At 40.9% G+C, this 22616-nt stretch overlaps 1 protein-coding gene across 1 annotated transcript in view; it reads right to left on the minus strand.

Moving 5' to 3' along the window:
- Positions 1-22616, minus strand: part of DOCK3 (dedicator of cytokinesis 3) — a 412216-nt gene that overhangs the window by 73341 nt on the left and 316259 nt on the right. Inside the window, exons 15-22 of the mRNA XM_060161726.1 lie at positions 17526-17650; positions 15853-16015; positions 15228-15334; positions 14474-14645; positions 14007-14104; positions 6035-6118; positions 4892-4992; positions 748-829 (exon numbers count right to left, since the gene is read on the minus strand). Coding sequence (XP_060017709.1) covers positions 748-829; positions 4892-4992; positions 6035-6118; positions 14007-14104; positions 14474-14645; positions 15228-15334; positions 15853-16015; positions 17526-17650 — 932 coding nt within the window. The remainder of the gene's footprint in view (positions 1-747; positions 830-4891; positions 4993-6034; positions 6119-14006; positions 14105-14473; positions 14646-15227; positions 15335-15852; positions 16016-17525; positions 17651-22616) is intronic.

The following is a 22616-nucleotide window of genomic DNA, read 5'->3' on the forward strand; positions in this document are numbered from 1 at the left end:
GCAACCAAAAAATGAGAGTAACTCAAGAACAAGAAAAGACAGGGACAAAAAAGCAAGCAAGCAAGCATGAACTTGCTTTAAATGAGTTCTCAGAGGATACGACAGTTTTCTTCAAACAGCTATGTGGAGAACTGTTGAGCAAAAGAGGGATCAACATTCTCATAGGCTGTTCTCTACAGTAGAAGCAGTAGCCATGAAAAGAAGTTACCAGAAAGTATAGTTAACTAACAATGAGGACAGTCCCCTGTAAAGTGGAGCTGTCCAGCAAGGCAAAGGGCTGCCTGGTCACGGTTTTTAGATTATCTTCTTCTCAACATATCTGCATACAGTGCATTCTTAAAACAGTTATAGAAAACAATGTTTAGTAACTACTGAAGAAGGGAAAAGTATTGGAAGATCTTATTTCTCATCAATGTTGCCACCAACACTGGCTTAGAAGGAGATATGATATTTTAGCCAGTGGAAGCAAAGACTGACATTGTTGGTAGAAACCAGGCAGGGAGGATGGCTCAGAGCCACATGCACATCATCCCTCCCTCCTGCTTTAAGATAAAATTATGAGGAATAAAGACCTTTTAAGGCAAAATCAAAGTGAGGAAAAGGCAGTTATGTGGATCAAGGCAGTCATTCCTGAAAGCAGAGCAGTGTACTGGCTGTCTACACTTGTCCTGCACACTACTCCATTGAGGCTACTTGCAAAGTTCTGCAGGGGTGGGCCCTTTTTGTACAGCAAGCTCAGTACATTACCCTCATGGCTTCCTGAATGTGATCCTGCCGAATCAGTTCTGCTGAGCAGTCCATGTACCACTTCAAACAGCGGATTAGCTCCCTAGGAAAAAGAACAGTTTCAGAAACCCCACGTTAATCCAAGAGCAATGCAGCCTAAAATATTTGCAGTCCTGAATTAGCCATATAGGAAATAATATACTGCTAATGAGCTAGAATAGAGTGATGGATCCAATACAGCTGTGGAATCTTTAGATCATCCAAGACCAGACAACACTCCCTGTCCAAAAAGAGTTGCCACATTTCAATCAGCAATTATAATCATTCTTTCCCACTTTCCCTGACACACATTTTTTCTGATTACAAGAAAGTTTTCCCGAAGTCTGGGACTGGATGTGTGTTTTGTTTTGTTTTGTTTAAAACTGCTAAGTCTCCCGAACATACAACAGACTCTGAATAAAGGTATATAGTCCGGTGTGCCTCTCCTTGCCATCTCAATGATCTTATTTCCTTAGGACCAAGTCATCTGAGTGGAATGGGATTACAGGGTCAGAAGGCCTTCACATTTACATGGCAAAAGAGTACACAGGGCAAGAGTGCAGGCCCTCGTCAGATAACAGTTCGCATCTTAGGCCTAACAGTTTCTAGCTTTGCATCCTTGGGCAAGTTATTTGGGTCCTTTGTCCTCATTCTTTTCATTTAAAATATAGAGGAAACAACAGTACATCTCAAACTGTGAATTCTAATCAGATGACACATGTAAAGTACACAGCGCAGTGCCTGCTCTCCAAAGTGACATCAAAGTGTCAGAGTTCCAGTGATTCCACAGCCTCAGAACCCTTCGGTTTTGTTTTCTAAACTTGTTCTGGGACTACCCTGGTGGCACAGTGGATAAGACTCCGTGCTCCCAATGCAGGGCCTGGGTTCGATCCCTGGTCAGGGAACTAGATCCCATGTGCATGCCACAACTAAGGAGTCTATGTGCCGCAACTAAGGAGCCCGCCTGCTGCAACTAAGACCTGGTGCAACCAAATAAATAAATAAATATATATTAAAAAAAAAACTTGTACTCATTCCATAGAATAATATGGTGACTTTAAAAATTGCTTTAATGGTTTTAGATAAGCTGTGTTTCCCATGTTTATTATTCATATTATCTCTTTTATTGACTATCTTTTTCTTTTCTTTGATATTTATTTGTCAGTACTATAGTTAGCTATTCACATGTTTCTCACTGAAGAAGCAAGACATATTTTTAGCAGCTCTGCCATCATTTCTTAGAAGGAAAAGTATGACAACTATGTAATAAACTCTAGTTTAAAACATCAGCGGAAAGCTAATATCTAACATCATACTCAATGGTAAAAGACTGAAATGTGTTCCTCTAAGATCAGAAACAAGGCAAGGATGCCTGCTTTTGCCACTTCTATTCAACATATTAGTAGTGAAAGAGCAATTGGGCAAGGAAAAGCAATAAAAGGCATCCAAATTGGGGCCTCCCTGGTGGCGCAGTGGTTGAGAGTCCGCCTGCCAATGCAGGGGACACGGGTTCATGCCCCGGTCCGGGAGGATCCCTCATGCCACAGAGTGGCTGGGCCCGTGAGCCATGGCCGCTGAGCCTGTGTGTCCGGAGCCTGTGCTCCGCAACGGGAGAGGCCACAACGGTGAGAGGCCCACGTACTGCCAAAAAAAAAAAAAAAAAAAAAAGGCATCCAAATTGGAAAGGAAGAAATAAGATTCTCTTTGTTTGTAGCTAACATGATCTTGTATATAGAAAAATCTAAAGAATCCACAAAAAACTCTGTTAGAACTAATAAATGAATTCAGCAACACTGCAACAAAATCAACATATATAAATCATTTGCTTTTCTATATACTAACAACGAACAATCAAAAAAGAAAATTAAGAAAACAATCCATTTACAGTAGCATCAAAAAAGAATAAAATACTTAGGAATAACGTTAACCAAGGGGGTGAAAGACTTATACTTTGAAAACAAAATGTTGCTGAAAAAAAAGAGAAAGAAATTAAAGAAGTTAATAATAAATGGAAAGACATCCACATTCATGGATTGGGAGACTTAATTTGGTTAAGATGTCAACACTATCCAAAGTGATCTACAAATTCAATGCAATCTCTATCAAAATCCCAATGACATTTTTTGCAGAAATAGAAAAATCCATCCTAAAGTTCATATGGAATCTCTAGGGACCCCAAACAGCCAAAACAATCTTGAAAAAGAAGAACAAAGTTAGAGGATGCACACTTCCTGATTTCAAACGTCCTACAAAGCTACAAAGAGTAACTTTAACTTTGATTATAAAGACTAGTCAAAACAGGGTGGGACTGGCATAAAGACAGATACATACATCAATAGAATAAAACAGCCCAGAAATAAACCCTCATGTATACGGACAAATGATTTTCATCATTAAATGGGAAAAGGATATTCTTTTTCTACAAGTTGTATTGGAAAAACTAAATATCCACACACAAAAGAATAAAATTGGACCCTTATGTTGTACAATAAACAAAAATTAATTTAAAATTAATCAAATACCTAAATGTAAGAGATAAAACTCTTATACAAAAACATAGGAGAAAAGTTTCATGACATTGGATTAAGCAATCATTTCTTGGATAAGACATCAAAACACAGGCAATGAAAGAAAAATTAGATAAACTATATCAAAATTGAAGACTTCTGTGCATCAAAAGACACAATCAACAGATTAAAAAGGCAATGGGAGAAAATATTTGCAAATCATATCCCTGAAAATGGGTTAATATCCAGAATTACAGCTCAGCAACAACCAACCAAACAACCTGATTCAAAAATAGGCAAAGGACTTATAGATTTTTCTCCAAAGAAGATATATAAATGGTCAATAAGCACATGAAGAGATGCTCAACATCACTAATCATTAGGGAAATGCAAATCAAAACCACAAGATACCATCTCATACCCATTAGAAAGGCTACTATTAAAAAAAATACAAAAAACCCAGAGAGTAACAAGTATTGGCGAGAATGTGGAGATATTGGAACACTTGTGCATTATTGGTGGGAATGTAAAATGGTGCAGCTGCTGTGGAAAATAGTATGGTGGTTCCTGAAAAAATTAAAAATAGGATTATCATATGATCTACCCATTCCATTTCTGGGTATATACCCAAAAGACTTGAAAGCAGGGTCTCTAAGAGATATTTGTATGCCCATGTTCATAGTAGCATTATTCACAATTGCTGAAAGGTGGATAAATAGAGCCAAGTATTCATCAACAGATGAATGGATAAACAAAATGTGGTATATACAGTGGAACATTATTTAGAATAAAAGGAAGGAAATTCTGACACATGCTATGACATGGATGAGCACTGAGGACATTATGGTAAGTGAAATAAGCCAGTCACAAAGAGACAAATATTGTATGATTCAATTTATATGAGGTCCCAGATTAGCAAATCCATAGACAAAAAGTATAATGGTGATTACACGAGGGCTGGTGGTGGTGGGGGGAATGGGAAGTTATTGGTTAATGGGTACAGAGCTTCAGTTTTGCAAGATGAAAACAGTTCTGGAGATGAATGGTGGTGATGGTTGTACAAAAATGTAGATATACTTAATGCCACTGAGCTGTACACTTAAAAATGGTTAAGGGAATTCTCTGGTGACCCAGTGGTTAAGAATCCGCCTGCCAATGCAGGGGACACGGGTTCAATCCCTGGTCTGGGAAGATCCCACATGCTGCAGAGCAACTAAGCCCGAGTGCCACAACGACTGAGCCTGTGTGCCTAGAGCCTGTGCTTCGCAATAAGAGAAGCCACCGCAATGAGAAGCCGCACACCGCCACAGAGAGTAGCCCCCGCTCGCCACAGCTACAGAAAGCCCACGTGCAGCAATGAAGACCCAATGCAACCAAAAATAAATAAATAAAATTGATTCTTTAAAAAAAAAAGAAAAAAAGAGAGGTTACCCTTATAAAAAAAATTGGTTAAGATGATATGTTTTATGCTATGTGTATTTTACCAGGGTTAAAAAAATAAGTAAATTAAGTTTAAAAAAAAAAGGTCTGCTGAACGAATGTTGGTGCCACTGAACTTTTTAAAAGCCCGTCTTTCTAGTCAAACACAAGTCCTAATGATGGTGCCAAATGCAACTTACTTGTATGCCAGGGCTCCAGCAAAGTGCTTCTGGATGTATGTGTCCATTACAGGTCGGAAATGGAAATATTTGATGTCTCGGAGCAGGTTGATGATGAATACCTGGGAGAGATGGAGGGTAGCAGAATTAATTGGAGGCCTCCAACCTATCCCCAGCAGGAAACAACTCTTGATTCTTCAAGGAATGGCAAACTGCTAGTGTTTTCTCCAGTGTTCCCAGTGAATGTAGGATTTCCATTCTGTGTCTGTATTTCTGTCATATTTGTTCTATTCCTAACATCCCTGGCCTCCCATTCCAAACTTGAGACTCATTTGTCAATGCCAGTGTTACTTTGAGCTTCTCTCTTCACGAATGCTAGGTGGTTCAATATGGACCTAGGGAATACAAAACAATACCTGTGTAGGTGGCATAAACACTAAGTTGTCTCAAAAAACTTGGAAAAGAGAGAGAGAAAAATATTGTCCTCTAAGCCAAACCAGCCTATGAAAGGCTGTACCCTTCGGAAATGGGGTTGGCTGGCCAGGGAAACAAGGAAGAAGAAAAGCCAGAGAAGCAAACTTTGCAAGTACCATTCTAACTCTTGCCTCTGCTCCTCATCTATCAGGTAGACTCAGAGTATCTGGTTCTCCTTGAACATACAGCCCTCCTGTAGGACTGGATATATTCAACAAAACGCACTGAACATCCAAATCACTGTCCTTGCACACTAAGCAACCTTCTGAGACTCTGGCTCCCAAACCACTGCATAGAGGGAGAGAGTGTGATGCTCCACCAGCACAAGTGAGTCTCTGCTTTTCCTGGTGGTTGTATCCTACTTTTGTAAGTGGAAAAACAGGCTGTCTTGTTTCCTATATGAGTCTCTGGGCCTTTTGTTGGTGTAGGTCACTATTTCAGGGGCTAGGAAACCCTGCAACAGTGGTGAGACTGAGTATCAAAACTACAAAGTTGAAGTCCAGATTTGATCTTGTAGGGCTCTGCCTGGTAGGGTGATTGTTGGTCTTCCTTGGGTGACACTCCTCAGTCCCTTTTCTATTGGAAACATCTACATCTTGTGCTGACTCACTATAATAAATTGCTTTCCTTAGATTTTTAAAAAATATGTGACGGGAATAATTAATAAAAATCAGGAAGGGTGAGACTTACCAAAGACTGAAACACCAACAGGCCATATTTCTCTGTATTATCATCCAAAATCACAAACAGCGTATCTAAGATGTCCTGTAGAAACTGCAACAGCATAAAAATCAGAGGGCTCAGGTCTTTGGACCTTGGACACATGTTCAAACTTCCATACACCAATGAATTTATTTCCCAGTAAACAAAGTCAAAGATCTCCTAATATCTCAAACCACCACTTAAAAATAACCTAGTATCCCACCTCCGCCTAGCCAAGAAATAACTAGGTGGACTTGGGGGGGTTTGCTTACAGCCCAAAGGGCCCTAAGAGAGACTTAAAGAGGCTCTTCCTATTGGGTAAGTGATAAACTTATAAGGAAAGAGCAATTACCTAAAAAACGTAGGACATCCATGTAGAACAGTAATTTTGAAATAAAGACAATCTAAGTGATTCTTTTTTTAAAAAAAATAAATTATTTATTTATCGGCTGCATTGGGTCTTCGTTGCTGTGTGCGGGCTTTCTCTAGTTGCAGTGAGTGCGGGCTACTCTTTTTTTTTTTTTTTCCCTCTTTATTGGAGTCTTACCTCTAGGTTCTTCATGACATTTTTCTTTTCTTAAATTCCATATATATGTGTTAGCATACGGTATCTGTCTTTCTCTTTCTGACTTACTTCACTCTGTATGACAGACTCTAGGTCTATCCACCTCATTACAAATAGCTCAATTTTGTTTCTTTTTATGGCTGAGTAATATTCCACTGTATATATGTGCCACATCTTTTTTTTTTTTTAACATCTTTATTAGGGTATAATTGCTTTACAATGGTGTGTTAGTTTCTGCTTTATAACAAAGTGAATCAGTCATACATAAACATATGTTCCCATATGTCTTCCCTCTTGCGTCTCCCTCCCTCCCACCCTCCCTATCCCACCCCTCCAGGCTGTCACAAAGCACCGAGCCAATATCCCTGTGCCATGCGGCTGCTTCCCACTAGCTATCTACCTTACTACGTTTGTTAGTGTGTATATGCCCACGACTCTCTCTCGCCCTGTCACAGCTCACCCTTCCCCCTCCCCATAACCTCAAGTCCGTTCTCTAGGAACTCTGCGTCTTTATTCCTGCTTTACCCCTAAGTTCTTCATGACATTTTTTTTCTTAAATTCCATATATATGTGTTAGCATACGGTATTTGTCTTTTTCTTTCTGACTTACTTCACTCTGTATGACAGACTCTAGGTCTATCCACCTCATTACAAATAGCTCAATTTTGTTTCTTTTTATGGTTGAGTAATATTCCATTGTATAATATGTGCCACATCTTCTTTATCCACTCATCCGATGATGGACACTTAGGTTGTTTCCATCTCCGGGCTATTGTAAGTAGAGCTGCAATGAACATTTTGGTACATGACTCTTTCTGAATCATGGTTTTCTCAGGGTATATGCCCAGTAGTGGGATTGCTTGGTCATATGGTGGTTCTATTTGTCGTTTTTTAAGGAACCTCCATACTGTTCTCCATAGTGGCTGTACCAATTCACATTCCCACCAGCAGTGCAAGAGTGTTCCCTTTTCTCCACACCCTCTCCAGCATCTATTCTTTCTAGATTTTTTGATGATGGCCGTTCTGACTGGTGCAAGATGATATCTCATTGTAGTTTTGATTTGCATTTCTCTAATGATTAATGATGTTGAGCATTCTTTCATGTGTTTGTTGGCAGTCTGTATATCTTCTTTGGAGAAATGTCTATTTAGGTCTTCTGCCCATTTTTGGATTGGGTTGTTTGTTTTTTTGTTATTGAGCTGCATGAGCTGCTTGTAAATTTTGGAGATTAATCCTTTGTCAGTAGCTTCATTTGCAAATATTTTCTCCCATTCTGAGGGTTGTCTTTTGGTCTTGTTTATGGTTTCCTTTGCTGTGCAAAAGCTTTGAAGTTTCATTAGGTCCCATTTGTTTATTTTTGTTTTTATTTCCATTTCTCTAGGAGGTGGGTCAAAAAGGATCTTGCTGTGATTTATGTCATAGAGTGTTCTGCCTATGTTTTCCTCTAAGAGTTTGATAGTTTCTGGCCTTACATTTAGGTCCTTAATCCATTTTGAGCTTATTTTTGTGTATGGTGTTGCGGAGTGATCTAATCTCATACTTTTACATGTACCTGTCCAGTTTTCCCAGCACCACTATTGAAGAGGCTGTCCTTTCTCCACTGTACATTCCTGCCTCCTTTATCAAAGATAAGGTGACCATATGTGCGTGGGTTTATCTCTGGGCTTTCTATCCTGTTCCATTGATCTATCTTTCTGTTTTTGTGCCAGTACCATACTGTCTTGATTACTGTAGCTTTGTAGTATAGTCTGAAGTCAGGGAGCCTGATTCCTCCAGCTCCGTTTTTCGTTCTCAAGATTGCTTTGGCTATTTGGGGTCTTCTGTGTTCCACACAAATTGTGAAACTTTTTGTTTTAGTTCTGTGAAAAATACCAGTTGTAGTTTGATAGGGATTGCATTGAATCTGTAGATTGCTTTGGGTAGTAGAGTCATTTTCACAATGTTGATTCTTCCAATCCAAGAACATGGTATATCTCTCCATCTATTTGTATCATCTTTAATTTCTTTCATCAGTGTCTTATAATTTTCTGCATACAGGTCTTTTGTCTCCTTAGGTAGGTTTATTCCTAGATATTTTATTCTTTTTGTTGCAATGGTAAATGGGAGTATTTTCTTGATTTCACTTTCAGATTTTTCATCATTAGTGTATAGGAATGCCAGAAATTTCTGTGCATTAATTTTGTATCCTGCTACTTTACCAAATTCATTGATTAGCTCTAGTAGTTTTCTGGTAGCATCTTTAGGATTCTCTATGTATAGAATCACCTGTGAAGCCATCTGGTCCTGGGCTTTTGTTTGTTGGAAGATTTTTAATCACAGTTTAAAATTCAGGGTTTGTGATTGGTCTGTTTATATTTTCTATTTCTTCCTGTTTCAGTCTCGGAAGGTTGTGCTTTTCTAAGAATTAGTCCATTTCTTCCAGGTTGTCAATTTTAATGGCATAGAGTTGCTTGTAGTAATCTCTCATGATCCTTTGTATTTCTGCAGTGTCAGTTGTTACTTCTCCTTTTTTATTTCTAATTCTATTGATTTGAGTCTTCTCCCTTTTTTTCTTGATGAGTCTAGCTAACGGTTTATCAATTTTGTTTATCTTCTCAAAGAACCAGCTTTTAGTTTTATTGATCTTTGCTATCGTTTCCTTCATTTCTTTTTCATTTATTTCTGATCTGAATTTTATGATTTCTTTCCTTCTGCTAACTTTGGGGTTCTTTTGTTCTTCCTTCTCTAATTGCTTTAGGTGCAAGGTTAGGTTGTTTATTCGAGATGTTTCCTGTTTCTTAAGGTAGGATTGTATTGCTATTAACTTCCCTCTTAGAACTGCTTTTGCTGCATCCCATAGGTTTTGGGTCGTCATGTCTCCATTGTCATTTGTTTCTAGGTATTTTTTGATTTCCTCCTTGGTTTCTTCAGTGATCACTTCGTTATTAAGTAGTGTATTGTTTAGCCTCCATGTATTTGTATTTTTTACAGATCTTTTCCTGTAATTGATATCTAGTCTCATAGTGTTGTGGTCGGAAAAGATACTTGATACAATTTCAATTTTCTTAAATTTATCAAGGCTTGATTTGTGTCCCAAGATATGATCTATCCTGGAGAATGTTCCATGAGCACTTGAGACAAATGTGTATTCTGTTGTTTTTGGGTGGAATGTCCTATAAATATCAATTAAGTCCATCTTGTTTAATGTATCATTTAAAGCTTGTGTTTCCTTATTTATTTTCATTTTGGATGATCTGTCCATTGGTGAAAGTGGGGTGTTAAAGTCTCCTACTATGAATGTGTTACTGTCGATTTCCCCTTTTATGGCTGTTAGTATTTGCCTTATGTATTGAGGTGCTCCTATGTTGGGTGCATAAATATTTACAATTGTTATCTCTTCTTCTTGGATTGATCCCTTGATCATTGTGTAGTGTCCTTCTTTGTGTCTTCTAATAGTCTTTATTTTAAAGTTTATTTTGTCTGATATGAGAATTGCTACTCCAGCTTTCTTTTGGTTTCCATTTGCATGGAGTATCTTTTTCCATCCCCTTACTTTCAGTCTGTATGTGTCTCTAGGTCAGAAGTGGGTCTCTTGTAGACAGCATATATGTGGGTCTTGTTTTTGTATCCATTCAGCCAGTCTGTGTCTTTTGGTGGGAGCATTTTGTCCACTTACATTTAAGGTAATTATCAATATGTATGTTCCTCTTTCTATTTTCTTAATTGTTTTGGGTTTGTTATTGTAGGTCTTTTCCTTCTCTTGTGTTTCTTGCCTAGAGAAGTTCCTTTAGCATTTGCTGTAAAGCTGGTTTGGTGGTGCTGAACTCTCTCAGCTTTTGCTTGTCTGTAAAGGTTTTAATTTCTCCATCAAATCTGAATGAGATCCTTGCTGGGTAGAGTAATCTTGGCTGAAGGTTTTTCTCCTTCATCACTTTAAATATGCCCTGCCACTCCTTCTGGCTTGCAGAGGTTCTGCTGAAAGATCAGCTGTTAACCTCATGGGGATTCCCTTGTGTGTTATTTGTTGTTTTTCCCTTGCTGTTTTTAATATGTTTGCTTTGTATTTAATTTTTGACAGTTTGATTAATATGTGTCTTGGCGTATTTCTCCTTGGATATATCCTGTATGGGACTCTCTGTGCTTCCTGGACTTGATTAACTATTTCCTTATCCATATTAGGGAAGTTTTCAACTATAATCTCTTCAAATATTTTCTCTCAGTCCCTTTCTTTTTCTCTTCTTCTTCTGGAACCCCTATAATTCGAATGTTGGTGCATTTGATGTTGTCCCAGAGGTCTCTGAGACTGTACTCGGTTCTTTTCATTCTTTTTTCTTTATTCTGCTCTGCCGTAGTTATTTCCACTATTTTATCTTCCAGGTCACTTATCCATTCCTCTGCCTCAGTTATTCTGCTATTGATCCCATCTAGAGTATTTTTAATTTCACTTATTGTGTTGTTCATCATTGCTTGTTTCATCTTTAGTTCTTCTAGGTCCTTGTTAAATGTTTCTTGCATTTTGTCTCTTCTATTTCCAAGATTTTGGATCATCTTTACTATCATTATTCTGAATTCTTTTTCAGGTAGACTGCCTATTTCCTCTTCATTTGTTAGGTCTGGTGGGTTTTTATCTTGCTCCTTCATCTGCTGTTGTCTTTCTGTCTTCTATTTTGCCTATCTTACTGTGTTTGGGGTCTCCTTTTTGCAGACTGCAGGTTCGTAGTTCCCGTTGTTTTTGGTGTCTGTCCCCAGTGGCTAAAGTTGGTTCAGTGGGTTGTGTAGGCTTCCTGGTGGAGGGGACTAGTGCCTGTGTTCTGGTGGATGAAGCTGGATCTTGTCTTTCTGGTGGGCAGGTCCATGTCTGGTGGTGTGTTTTGGTGTGTCTGTGGACTTATTATGATTTTAGGCAGCCTCTCTGCTAATGGGTGGGGTTGTGTTCCTGTCTTGCTAGTTGTTTGGCATAGGGTGTCCCACACTGTAGCTTGCTGGTCATTGAGTGAAGCTGGGTGCTGGTGTTGAGATGGAGATCTCTGGGAGATATTCGCCGTTTGATATTATGTGGGAGGTCTCTTGTGGACCAGTGTCCTGAAGTTGGCTCTCCCACCTCAGAGGCACAGCACTGACTCCTGGCTGCAGCACCAAGAGCCTTTCATCCACACGGCTGATGTAGATTCCTGTAGTTTCTCTCTCTTCCTCTTCTTTTTCTTACCTTTTCAAAAGAGACCGGTGTGTGTGGTGAGTCTGGCCTCCAGCCGCTGGGCCCGACGCTGACGCCCCCGCTCGCACTCCCGCCTCAGAGCAGGGGGGGCTACTCTTTGTTGCGGTGCGCGGGTTTCTCATTGCAGTGGCTTCTCCTGTTGTGGAGCAGAGGCTCTAGGCGTGTGGGCTTCAGTAGTTGTGGCTCACGGGCTCTAGAGCTTAGGCTCAGTAGTTGTGGCTCACGGGCTTAGCTGCTCTGCGGCATGTGGGATCTTCCTGGACCAGGGCTTGAACCTGTGTCCCCTGCCTTGGCAGGTGGATTCTTAATCACTGCACCACCAGGGAAGTCCCAATCTAACTGATTCTGATGCCAAATCCATTTTGAGAAAAAGGGCTTACTTTCCTGGGTCCCCCAAAATTTGATAGTCCCTTGTTCTCCTCTATGGCCTAACTCTGTAGAGGACATTTGGATGAGGCTGTGGCAAGCTAGGCCTTAACTATAGAAACTATTCTTTGGTCTAGAAATTACTATTCCAGGAGAAGGGAGAATGCAGCTGATGAGGGCTGTCAAAGAGGGTAAAATATCTGGAATCACCATTGTTTTTTGAACACGTGCCTTTTTCTTTCTAAGTTGCAAAAACCAAGAGAGAGAATAATAAATACTCACGGATGCTCCCAGTTTTAAAAAATCAAATCTAATATTCTGTTGGTCAAAATGCAATTTAATGATATAATGTTTACAACTTATTTCAAAACAATAGAAGGTAGAAGGCATGGCTGAGGAGTTTACGGGCAGGACTGACCATGGGCTAATGTCAGGGGTAACTGATAGGATAGGTACATGTATGGTTATTTATTCTATTCTGTCAACTTTTTATGGTATGTTTGAAATCTTACAATAAAAAGTAAAAATTAATTAAAATGCTAGCATAATCTCTTTAATTCTCTCTGGCTGGCTTGAGACAAATACTGTTGCTAAAACCAGAAATGCTGGTAGGATGTTCTTTTGTCGGGAATGTAACAACTCAGCCTTAAAAGGATCACAGACTTTTCTTAATACCTGGTCTGTTTTACTGGTTAAATTTTTCATATATTTAGAAGGCAAAAAATGCCCTGAGTATAAGGGCATTTATCTTAAGTTTCAAAAACTAGTATTAGCTTATTTGTATAAAGAGTTCTTTTAAAAATGTATAATACTCTGATCAATTGATTAACACAAAATTCATACAAGACTTCAAAAAAGTACAAAGCCATACACAGACTTTAAAATTATTCCTTGTTTGGAGACACCATGTTGTGTATTATTGAGTCAGTGGAAGCTGTAAAATGAAAGTACAGACAGTGCAATGCTAATAGATTTGACACTTGCAATGATAAAGCCAAGAATGCTCACTGATAGACAAGTTGCCTTCTTGACATTTAATCTCTATCCTACATTCCATTGCCCTTGCTGATCACCAAAAGTACTTCCATTTTCCTCAGCTGAGTTCAGTCCATTGTGCAGAATCCACCTACCGGGCTTTCACCATCAGGAAGTGCCTGGGAGTTTTCTTGAGCTAAAGTCAGGTGGGCAAACACCTGGCTTCTACACACTGCGGAGAAGCCCTATGGAAAACAACTGGGGTCTGGTAGTGTTGCTGTCAGCCTGCTCAGACCATTAGATAGGAAATATCACAAAAGTACTTGAAAAAGCAATTGAGGAAGGGAGTAAGGAAGGGTCCCCTATTACGGACTCTAGTGAGAGACTGGGCAAAATCAACAGTTACAGTTAATGGAGAGTATTCAGAGTTCCTGTAGATAATCAAGAGAGTAGAGCCAAGAAGACATCAGGCTGGATTTGTGGTAAAGGTTTACAAAGTAAGGGAAGAGAGAGGAAGGGAGAGGAGACCTAAAGGCATGTGGGCAGCAGCACACACCGGGATTGTTTCTGAGAGGGTGTTTTTATCACTGCCCTTTAATTACCAGTTTGCTTTCTAGGAAGAAAAACAAGGCAGAAAATAGGGCTTAAAACTTAAAGGTAGTTTCTAAAAGGTAATAAACCTGATGTGATACCTACTTAAAAAAAAGAAGTTAAGAAAGAAAAATACCTTTATTTCTACTCACCTAATTATATACCTCGAGAAATGGTCTTAGAGGCTTACTGGCAGAAATCAAGGGGAAGTGAGGCCTTCTGCCCAGATTCTTGCTCAGGTAGCATGTGTGAATTGTGTGAAGCCATACCTTAACAATTTCCTCCCCACTGACATGCCGCAGCCGCCCTAGGATGTCCATGATCCGGTCTGGAAAGGCCTTCCATTTCAGCAGAGCAAGGAGGTCCACTAGGAAGCAAGCCCAAAAGACAGTGAACCCTGGCTTCGTCATGGACAAGCAAAGCCCAGACTCTCCCTGCCAAGGACAGGTGAGACCTAGAAGGACAGAAATAGCTACGAGCAGTATAACAGCCTCTGGAGTGCTGAGATAAAGGCTAAAGACACATCTGTAAAGTCTGAATGTCATTCAGGAGCTGCTAAAACCATGGAAAATCTCATAGGCTGCTACTGCCGAATGATTTCTTCAATTACATATGAAAAGAATTCCCTCACTGTGGCATGAAAAAGCAATAATTTGTCTCTTTTAACATGCATCAGCAACATGGACCAGCAAGAGAGAACAGTGGAGGGCACCATGCTGCAGGCACCATCACCTACCATTCTGGGTGAGTTTGGTGGAGGAGAGCTGTGTGGAAATGAAGAAAGACTCTTTGGTGCTGCGTTGGAAGATGAGGCTGGAGGGGATGTTAGGGCAGCCGTTATAGTCCTCTTTGCAGCAGGGCAGGCCCAAGTACAGAGCATGGTTGTTAAACGTGCTATTCTCATCACACTATAGGCAAAAGTAGAGAATACAGAATGTTTCTTGAACCATGCCACCTGTAAAAAGTCAGGTCCCAGGGAATTTCTGAGTTGATGTTTACTCTCATCTTCCTGAGGCTGGACCTTGGACCTCAGGTCCTCTTAGAAGAGTGCTTTCTAAGCACTTTAAAAATGCTTTTCATTTCTTTCTCCAGAACGGCTCACATGCCTTTTAAAGAGAACATGGTGGGGCTCGTGGCCTCTACCTGGTATGCAGGCAACCTTGAGTGCCAGCTATGCTGTGACAGCTGACAGAACCCCAATCTCAAATAGCAGGTCGCCGAATGAACAAGCCAAGGCCATAAGAGCACAGAGGGGTTGGTAATAGATTTCCATGACTAGTGGAGTAGGAGGTGGAAAACAAAGGCCCTGCTGGCATTACTTATGGGAGGAAGCTCACTTCATTTAGAAGACAAAAGACTGCCCACAGCTGTCCTGCTGTCTCAACCAGTGCATTACCCTGGATCGTCTGGCCCGCTCAGTGAAAACCACCTAACTGAGAACCATGTGTGAGAGTGGTCTCAGCAGGGTGAGAGACAGCCAGGCTCTGTACCTTGTACACATAGAGCTCGTGGATATCATCTGAGAGGGTGGTGCCGTCATCCCGCATCAGGGGTGAGAATGCAAAGCCAAAGAGTTTCTTTTCCCCTTTGTCCTTTGCTGCAAATCAGAGCCAAGCATTAGTTGTTTTGCCACACACTTTGCTTTTCAACAGCAATTCCCTTTTGGCTTATCACCGATGCTCTTTACTTCTTTGTCCCTTACTTTGTTCATTAATTAGGTAGCAACCTGACGGCAAGAATGATGAGAAATGTACTAGACTGAGTTTCCATTCATATCCCAAGGTACACAGGCAACCTAGACTCAAATAGAAACTAAATTGCTAGTCTTGATAAACCAGGGGTTCTTTAAGAAGGAGTTTAATACATACAAAGGAAACCCCCAAAGAGAAATGACCCTGGCAATTATCCAGCATCCAGGTCAGACACTACAACAGGACAATACCAGATCCCATGTTTCTGAATCACTGTCCAAAGGACAGCCTCTGATGATATCCCATCTCTAAGTACACAACTCCTAATTTTCTTCCCCCAATAGTAAGAACTCTCTTACTTCTGTTCCAGAGGAAAGAGTTATATTCATATCCTCAAAGGAATGTGGAGAGAAGTCTCACTCACTGGAACAGTGTCTGAACTCGAAGCGCAGGTGGGAGCCCCGGAACCGATCAATGGGGATGGGCAATTTGATAATTTCTCCCCAGCGAGGACTATTACTGTGGTAGAGGACGAAGGAGTGGTACGAACTCCTATTCGGCTCTCCTGAACCCAAGCTGATGCAATCCTGGAAGAGAGAAGCAAAGTAAGGTGCCATCTTCCTGGAGGGATCCCTTGGATTTCCATGTCACTAGGACATTTCATTTTCTCCTTTGTGCAGGTCTCATTTTCCCATCAGGCCAAATCTATAAGATGACTTAAATTCAGTACTTTTGGAAACAACTGTCTAGATGGTATAAGAAATGAGCAGTCACAATGCTCCTTGTTTTCCTTGGGGCAGAGGTAACCACACTCATTGCTTAATAAACATGAGAGAAGCTGAGTGGTGCATCTGAATCACTAAGGTAGGCTCCTCATCCTCATTAAGAAAGGAAACAACGAATTCATAGGAGAAGTCAACCGTATATGGCACTTTCCAGATCAGAAAAATAATTAAATAATAAAATTAAATTTAAAAAATTAAATAATAATAAAGTGGAGCTTGTTTTCTAATCTTTGGCCTAATGTTGCACTGGCATTTTAGGTTGCCCATGGCTGACTGTCCTTGGATATAAACAAGGTAGACCAGATTTAACTTGACCCCAGTTCCCAAATATTGATGTGAAAACCCAGTCCCAGGCCCGCCAGGAAGCTGTGGACAATACAATCAGGAGCAGCTCCTTGTCCACACAGGGTGGTGTGAACAGCTGACAGCTCTGCTGACCTCAGCATTATTCATACAAACAATGAACATGCCTTAGTCCTTGAGGTGGGTTTTTAAAATGACACACAAATCATTGTTTCTACCACCATTTCAACATTACCCTCCATTTCTTTCTAGGTTTGGGAGATGACTGACTAACTTTACCTTTTTCCTTCTGTAAAATATGGACGATCACTCCTGGTCTGCCTACCTCATAAGGTTGATGTCAACACACAGAAGCAAGGTTTGTAAAAGAGTGATTTGCCTTCTACCAAGTGACATGAAAATAATGCCTTTTTATTTGCCAGGGACTTGACCATGACTGACTGAGGGAAAAACTGACATAATGACAGTAGAAAAACAGCATTCCAGGTCTTCTCTTTTAATGAAGAGTGACAGAGGATCCTTGTACTGCACTGGCTAGAAATCATCTTTTACGGCCTGAGTCTGCTGTTCCTTGCCACATAACTTGGTAACAGCAAGTGGGTACCTAAGTTCCACCCTTTACTAAAGGGAAAATATAACTTTCCGTATTAGCTCAAGGAACAAAAAGCGTGGGACCTAATAACAGTTACCAAAACTAGGCAGCTCGATGCTAGACAGGTGGCTGAAAAAGTAACATGTAGAACAGAACTAGAGGGAATAGGTCTAAATTAGAACAGGAAGGATTCAGGTCAGATACTAGGAAGAATTTCTAAAAAGGCTGTATGACACTGCAAGTCATCAGAGCATACTGTAGAATTTCCTTGAAGAAAGGCTAAGGCGGAGAAGAATGCATATGGGGTAATTTGAGTTCAGCTCTTCCTGAAGAGGATGGGTCTCTGGACAAAGTCCACAAAAGCACTAAAATTATTACAGGATTAGCCACCATTCCAAACTGACTGGCAAACTTTACCTTCAAGATTTCTCCATCTGCATAAAGCACATACATGGTCACTTCAATATTCTTCTGTACACTCTTTCCCCCTCTCTCGAAGTCCCCCTTCTCCAGGGTTAGGTACAGGTCATTGCGGATATCACCTGTGGGGAAAGAAATGTCATGTCTTCATGACCACAGAAGCCACTCTGCCCCATGTGCATGGAGGACAAAGCTAGCATCTGGATCCTCCAGGGTTCAGGTGGGTGCTCAGGGCATTCCAAGCTTGGTTAATAACAATGGACATTCTACCAATATCAGTGCAGCAGTACTCAGGTTGGTTAGTCATGTGCTCTCTAAGTCTGAATCTTAAAGCTGTTCACCACAGCTTGTCTAGGGTAGGAAAAGGCAGATTGCAGGTGTCTGCTCAGTCTCTCTCCCCTCCAGGAGAATAGCTGTAATCTAAGTCCCCCAGTGAGGAAAGATTTTAGAATCAACAGGAATAACACTTATTTTAATCATGTCTATGTCTTAACTACTAATCCCTCCTCCTTTCCCTCAAAAAAAACCAAAAAACAAAAAAATCATTTCTCTTTTTTTTTCTTTGTTTTCTTTTTGCAACCCTCAATCCTTCTGAGTCTGACTAGAGGATAAACTACTACTTCCTTCTGGAGGCTTACCTCCAAATCCCATTCCCTGCTGGAGTGTCAGGCAGAGGTCACTGGACTGTCAGTTTGTCTTCTTTTTGTAGCAAGTGCTCTGGGAGCAGGTGACTCTCCAGGTGCCAAAGGACTGGGGCGACAGTCTGTTGTGCTCTTGTTGCTTCTGCGTGCTCTGACTCTAGCCCATACCTGCTGCTTGAGACTGGGCAGCAGTAGCTCAAACTGCAAGTCTGAAATGACCTAAGTCTCAAATGCCTTTTTTTAGGGGGGAAGGAATTGTCTGTTCATGCATAAAAGGAGCTTATTTAGGCTGCTCTAAGCTTCTAAACCCATAAAATGACGAATTTTACTTAACACAAACTAAAGAAGGGCTTTTGACTTTCAAAAAAAATAGTAAAGGCTGTGGGAAAAAAAATCTTCAAAGGAATGAAATGACAAAGGAAACCAGGTAAGGTCAAAGTGAAGATGTGTTAGGAGCCTGAAGAAATCAACTAAAAGTTAACGGAACAATTAATTAACTTGCAAAGCAAGCCAATTCAGAAGCCAGAAATACTTTCTCCTTCAGTTTTTAGAAAAACTGGCACATCTAAATCTGTTCATTACTTGGAATCACAATGACATAAGTCTTTGTTTTTGGTTAGCAACTGAGCTTTCTGGTTTGGTCAGATACATGATGACTGACAGCTCCTTTTCTGCACTGTCCACCTCTCTAACTGTGGAAGTGTCCGAGTGTCTCTTACATATGAAACAGCGATAGACCAGGACTGGCATATATCTTGGGCTTTGGGGGTCTTCATGACCAGACCTTCTATTATTCAGGTTGCCTTCCTACTGTAGGAGTGCAATCATGGTTATTTGGTCACATAATACTCTCAAAACACTTTGACCCAAGTGGGGAAGAGCAGTCCCTGAGAAACAATTATTCTCTGAAAGCGCAGAGAACTTTCTCTAATGTGTGAAAGCTATTTCCCCAAACAAATAGCCCTGAGGCTACCATGAAGGGAAGAGGAAAATGTGTTCTTGAAAATCACACACAAATGCAACTGCTGGGTAGGTGGGACAGACTTCAGGGTGTCCATCCTTGCAGTCCATATAGACTTTCCTCCTGGGTTGAGTAGAACCTCTCCTTTGAAGTTTGATGAGTTTGACACTTTAATCTTCCTCTTTTGAACATCCCTGCTTGGGCCCTCCTAGCAGGTCACCTATTTTAATAGGTGTGTAGCTAGGGTGGGGAAGACTAGCAGAAGGAGAAGGAAAACTCAAATTCATTACTTTGCTACCGTCAGAACAGAGGCTGAATAAAATCAGCCTTGAAAGTAGAATTCAAAATTAACTGGGAACTTTACTATGGGTTATTGCCATTATAATGGGATAAATCAGAGTTGGTTACACCTTAAATTTTTAACAACTGGAACAGACATCTCAGAGCTTTCTCCTGATAAAAGCTTTTCAGTTACACAGTAGCTTTTCTATGGAATTTAAGTAATTATTCAATTTCGAGGACGATTTGGCATAAAGTGCATAGTCTAGAGAATTTTAATATCTGAAGAATAGGTGCTTTGTTTAAAATCACCGTGGTATAAGTCAGCACTCTCTGGCAGTTATTCTCAAGATAATTCACGTGACCTAAAAGCAGATGTTGGCTACCAGCAATAGTAGTCTACCTTGTACAAACATATAAATTTCTGTGGCTCTATACAAAAGTTAACATTATAATAAGTATGTCCTTAAATGGAACATTTCAAACTTTTCCTAGCAATATATGATATAAAATACTAATACTAAATTGGGTATTGTCTTGGAGATTGACAATGACAGAATTTGGTCTATTTTGGTTTTATAGAGTGAGCTCATAGCTCCTGGGCAGCTCCTCCAGGGTATTTTAAACCAAAATGCCAATTTCAAATGGAAGGACTGAGCTAGACATTCCTACAGTTTTCATTCTTTTAAAATTTTCTATTTAAACAGAATGCTTTGGTGATCGTCTAGCTGAGAAAATTTATAAATACAAGCAACTGTACCTTCTGGGTTACACACTGAAACAGCTTGATTTCATCAGATCTTTGCTCTTTATTTAGAGAACAGACCTGCCTAGACCAAGGTTGTTCTCAGTCAGAATAGGTATCAGGCTGCCTTACGGGTTGCAATTTTGCAAATTATGGCCTCAGTTTTGAAAGCAGCACTTTTTAATAGTTAATGGTGCTGGGGCCTTCTTGTCAAAAGCTCTCTGGAGGATCATTTAAATTGAGCTCTCCACTAATTCTCAAGGAACTAGAAGAAACAAATGTGAAAAGCTCCAGAATGTAATGACCCAGGCCTGCCTTACAGAGAGCTTCCCAGGGTCCCTGCTCTTCAGCTATCCTTATTGTATGTTACATGTTCACAAAGCCTACAAGTGGAATCATGCCTCTGGGTTAAGGTACTGTCTCCAGGAGGCTCATGTAAACTTTAGCACCAATGGCCAAGAAATATTACCAAGAGAGGGATGAGGACAGGCACCTTATCATAAGAATGGGAAAGAGAAGTCCTGAACAGTGGTTTCTGAGGTTAGTCTGAAGACCACTGCCTGGCTGACTGTATTTGAATCACCTAGGGAGCTTGTTAAAATTAGATTTCTAATATTCACCCTTTGAGATTCTAGTGGGTCTTGGGTGGGCTTGTGTACTTGTATTTAAAAAAAAATCATCAGGTAATTCTGATGCTCTCCAGGGTTTAACATCAGGGGACTATAAAGTGGGGGTCTGCTTGGAAGATACTAGTGAAGTCTGGCTGAGGGTGGGGGACTGGGCACCTCTTAGGCAGCATGGAGGAATGCTGGGACGGGTATGGAAGGGGGAGGCTTTTCCACGGGGAGTGGGAGTGCATACTGTTGAGGGCAGCCCTGACTCCATTTGTTCGGTGTCCTCTGCTTCCTAAGGTTGGCAGAGCCTCTAACAACATCAGCAATGCCTTACATCTCTGAATGCTTAGTGCTCAGTTGACATGCAACAGAGTTTCTTGAATGGGAAGATGAATGAATGAGGTTGTTCTTGTAAGAGGGCTTCAGAATAAATAATCTTTGTCCCTTTCACAGTTTCACACAGCAGCCAGTGACAGCTGTTGGTATAACTGCATGTCAGAGAACTAGGGACTTAAGAGTAGGCAGAGGCTGGCAAACTTTTTCTCTAAGAGGTCAGATAGTAAGTATCTTAGGCTTTGTAGGTCACATAGGTCTCTGTCACATGTTCTTTGTTTTCACAACCCTTTTAAAATGTAAAAAACCATTCTTAGCTGGTAGGTAGTACAAAAACAGGCTGCTGGATTTGGCCTATGGGCTATAGTTTGCTGATACCTGAATTGGAGTGTTCAAGGGTCAAGAGCAGCATCACTATGCTGCAACTACACATCAAAAATCCAGATTCCTAGAAGTCTACAATAAACAGCTGCTGGGAAGGAGCAAGGTAATGAATTTGAGGCCATCTTATTGTGTCAGGGATTGGCGTGAAACGTTCTGGGGTCCTTAGAGAGTGATAGGTCTTAGAAGGAAACAGTGCTTTTCAGCTGCCAGTAATCTCAGAGGGCTGAGGAGCACTGTGACAGAGCTGCATCCAGCAGAGAGAAAAGTGCATGCTTCAGTGGCCAGGTCTGATCATCCAAAGACCTGAATCCTAGCATGACTTTGGAGAAACAGCTCACAACGTGTTTGCAGGTCTCTTCTGAAAGCAGTCTCCGTAGAGGTGTCAGAATCTTCAAGGTCCAGCTCAGGTACCAGAGCATCTGTTAGCAAGATAGTCTCTTGCCAGACACTCCAGCCTTACTTGAAGTTTTGGGGCCACATAGTTCCAGCCTGTGTAGAATTCTATGCCAGGAGAAATGGTCCAGGACAGCCTACACAGGTTTGCAGCAGTGTCTTAGTTGTGGTGAGTGGGGACTACTCTTCGTTGTGGTGTGCAGGCTTCTCATTGCGGGTGGCTTCTCTTGTTGTGGCATGAAGCACGGGCTTCAGTAGTTGCAGCTCGCGGGCTTCAGTAGTTGTGGTTCGCAGGCTCTAGAGCGCAGGCTCAGTAGCTGTGGCGCATGGGCTCAGCTGTTCCGTGGCATGTGGGATCTTCCCAGACCAGGGCTTGAACCCGTGTCCACTGCACTGGCAGGCGGATTCTAAACCACTGTGCCACCAGGGAAGTCCCTGGGCACTAAGACTTGCTTGGATTCTTTATTACATTCATGTTCCTTCTGTATAAGTTACTCACACCACATGTGTGGAGGCTCTAGGTTCAAGGATAACAGTATTAAATACATTATTTAGACCTTGTCTAATTCTAGATAGGATTAGGAAGAGCTTCTGTGGATAGTGCTTTCTTTCCCTTAAGACCATGTAAAACTAGAACTTTCTCCCAGCAGACACAGCAGCCTGCTTGGGATGGTGCCAATCCTGTCTCTTGGAAGAATAGGAGTCTCCTGACAGCATTCATGGAGATGTGGAGATGTT

Source organism: Lagenorhynchus albirostris, chromosome 10, assembly GCF_949774975.1.
Source record: "Lagenorhynchus albirostris chromosome 10, mLagAlb1.1, whole genome shotgun sequence".
Classification (NCBI taxonomy): Eukaryota; Metazoa; Chordata; class Mammalia; order Artiodactyla; family Delphinidae; genus Lagenorhynchus; species Lagenorhynchus albirostris.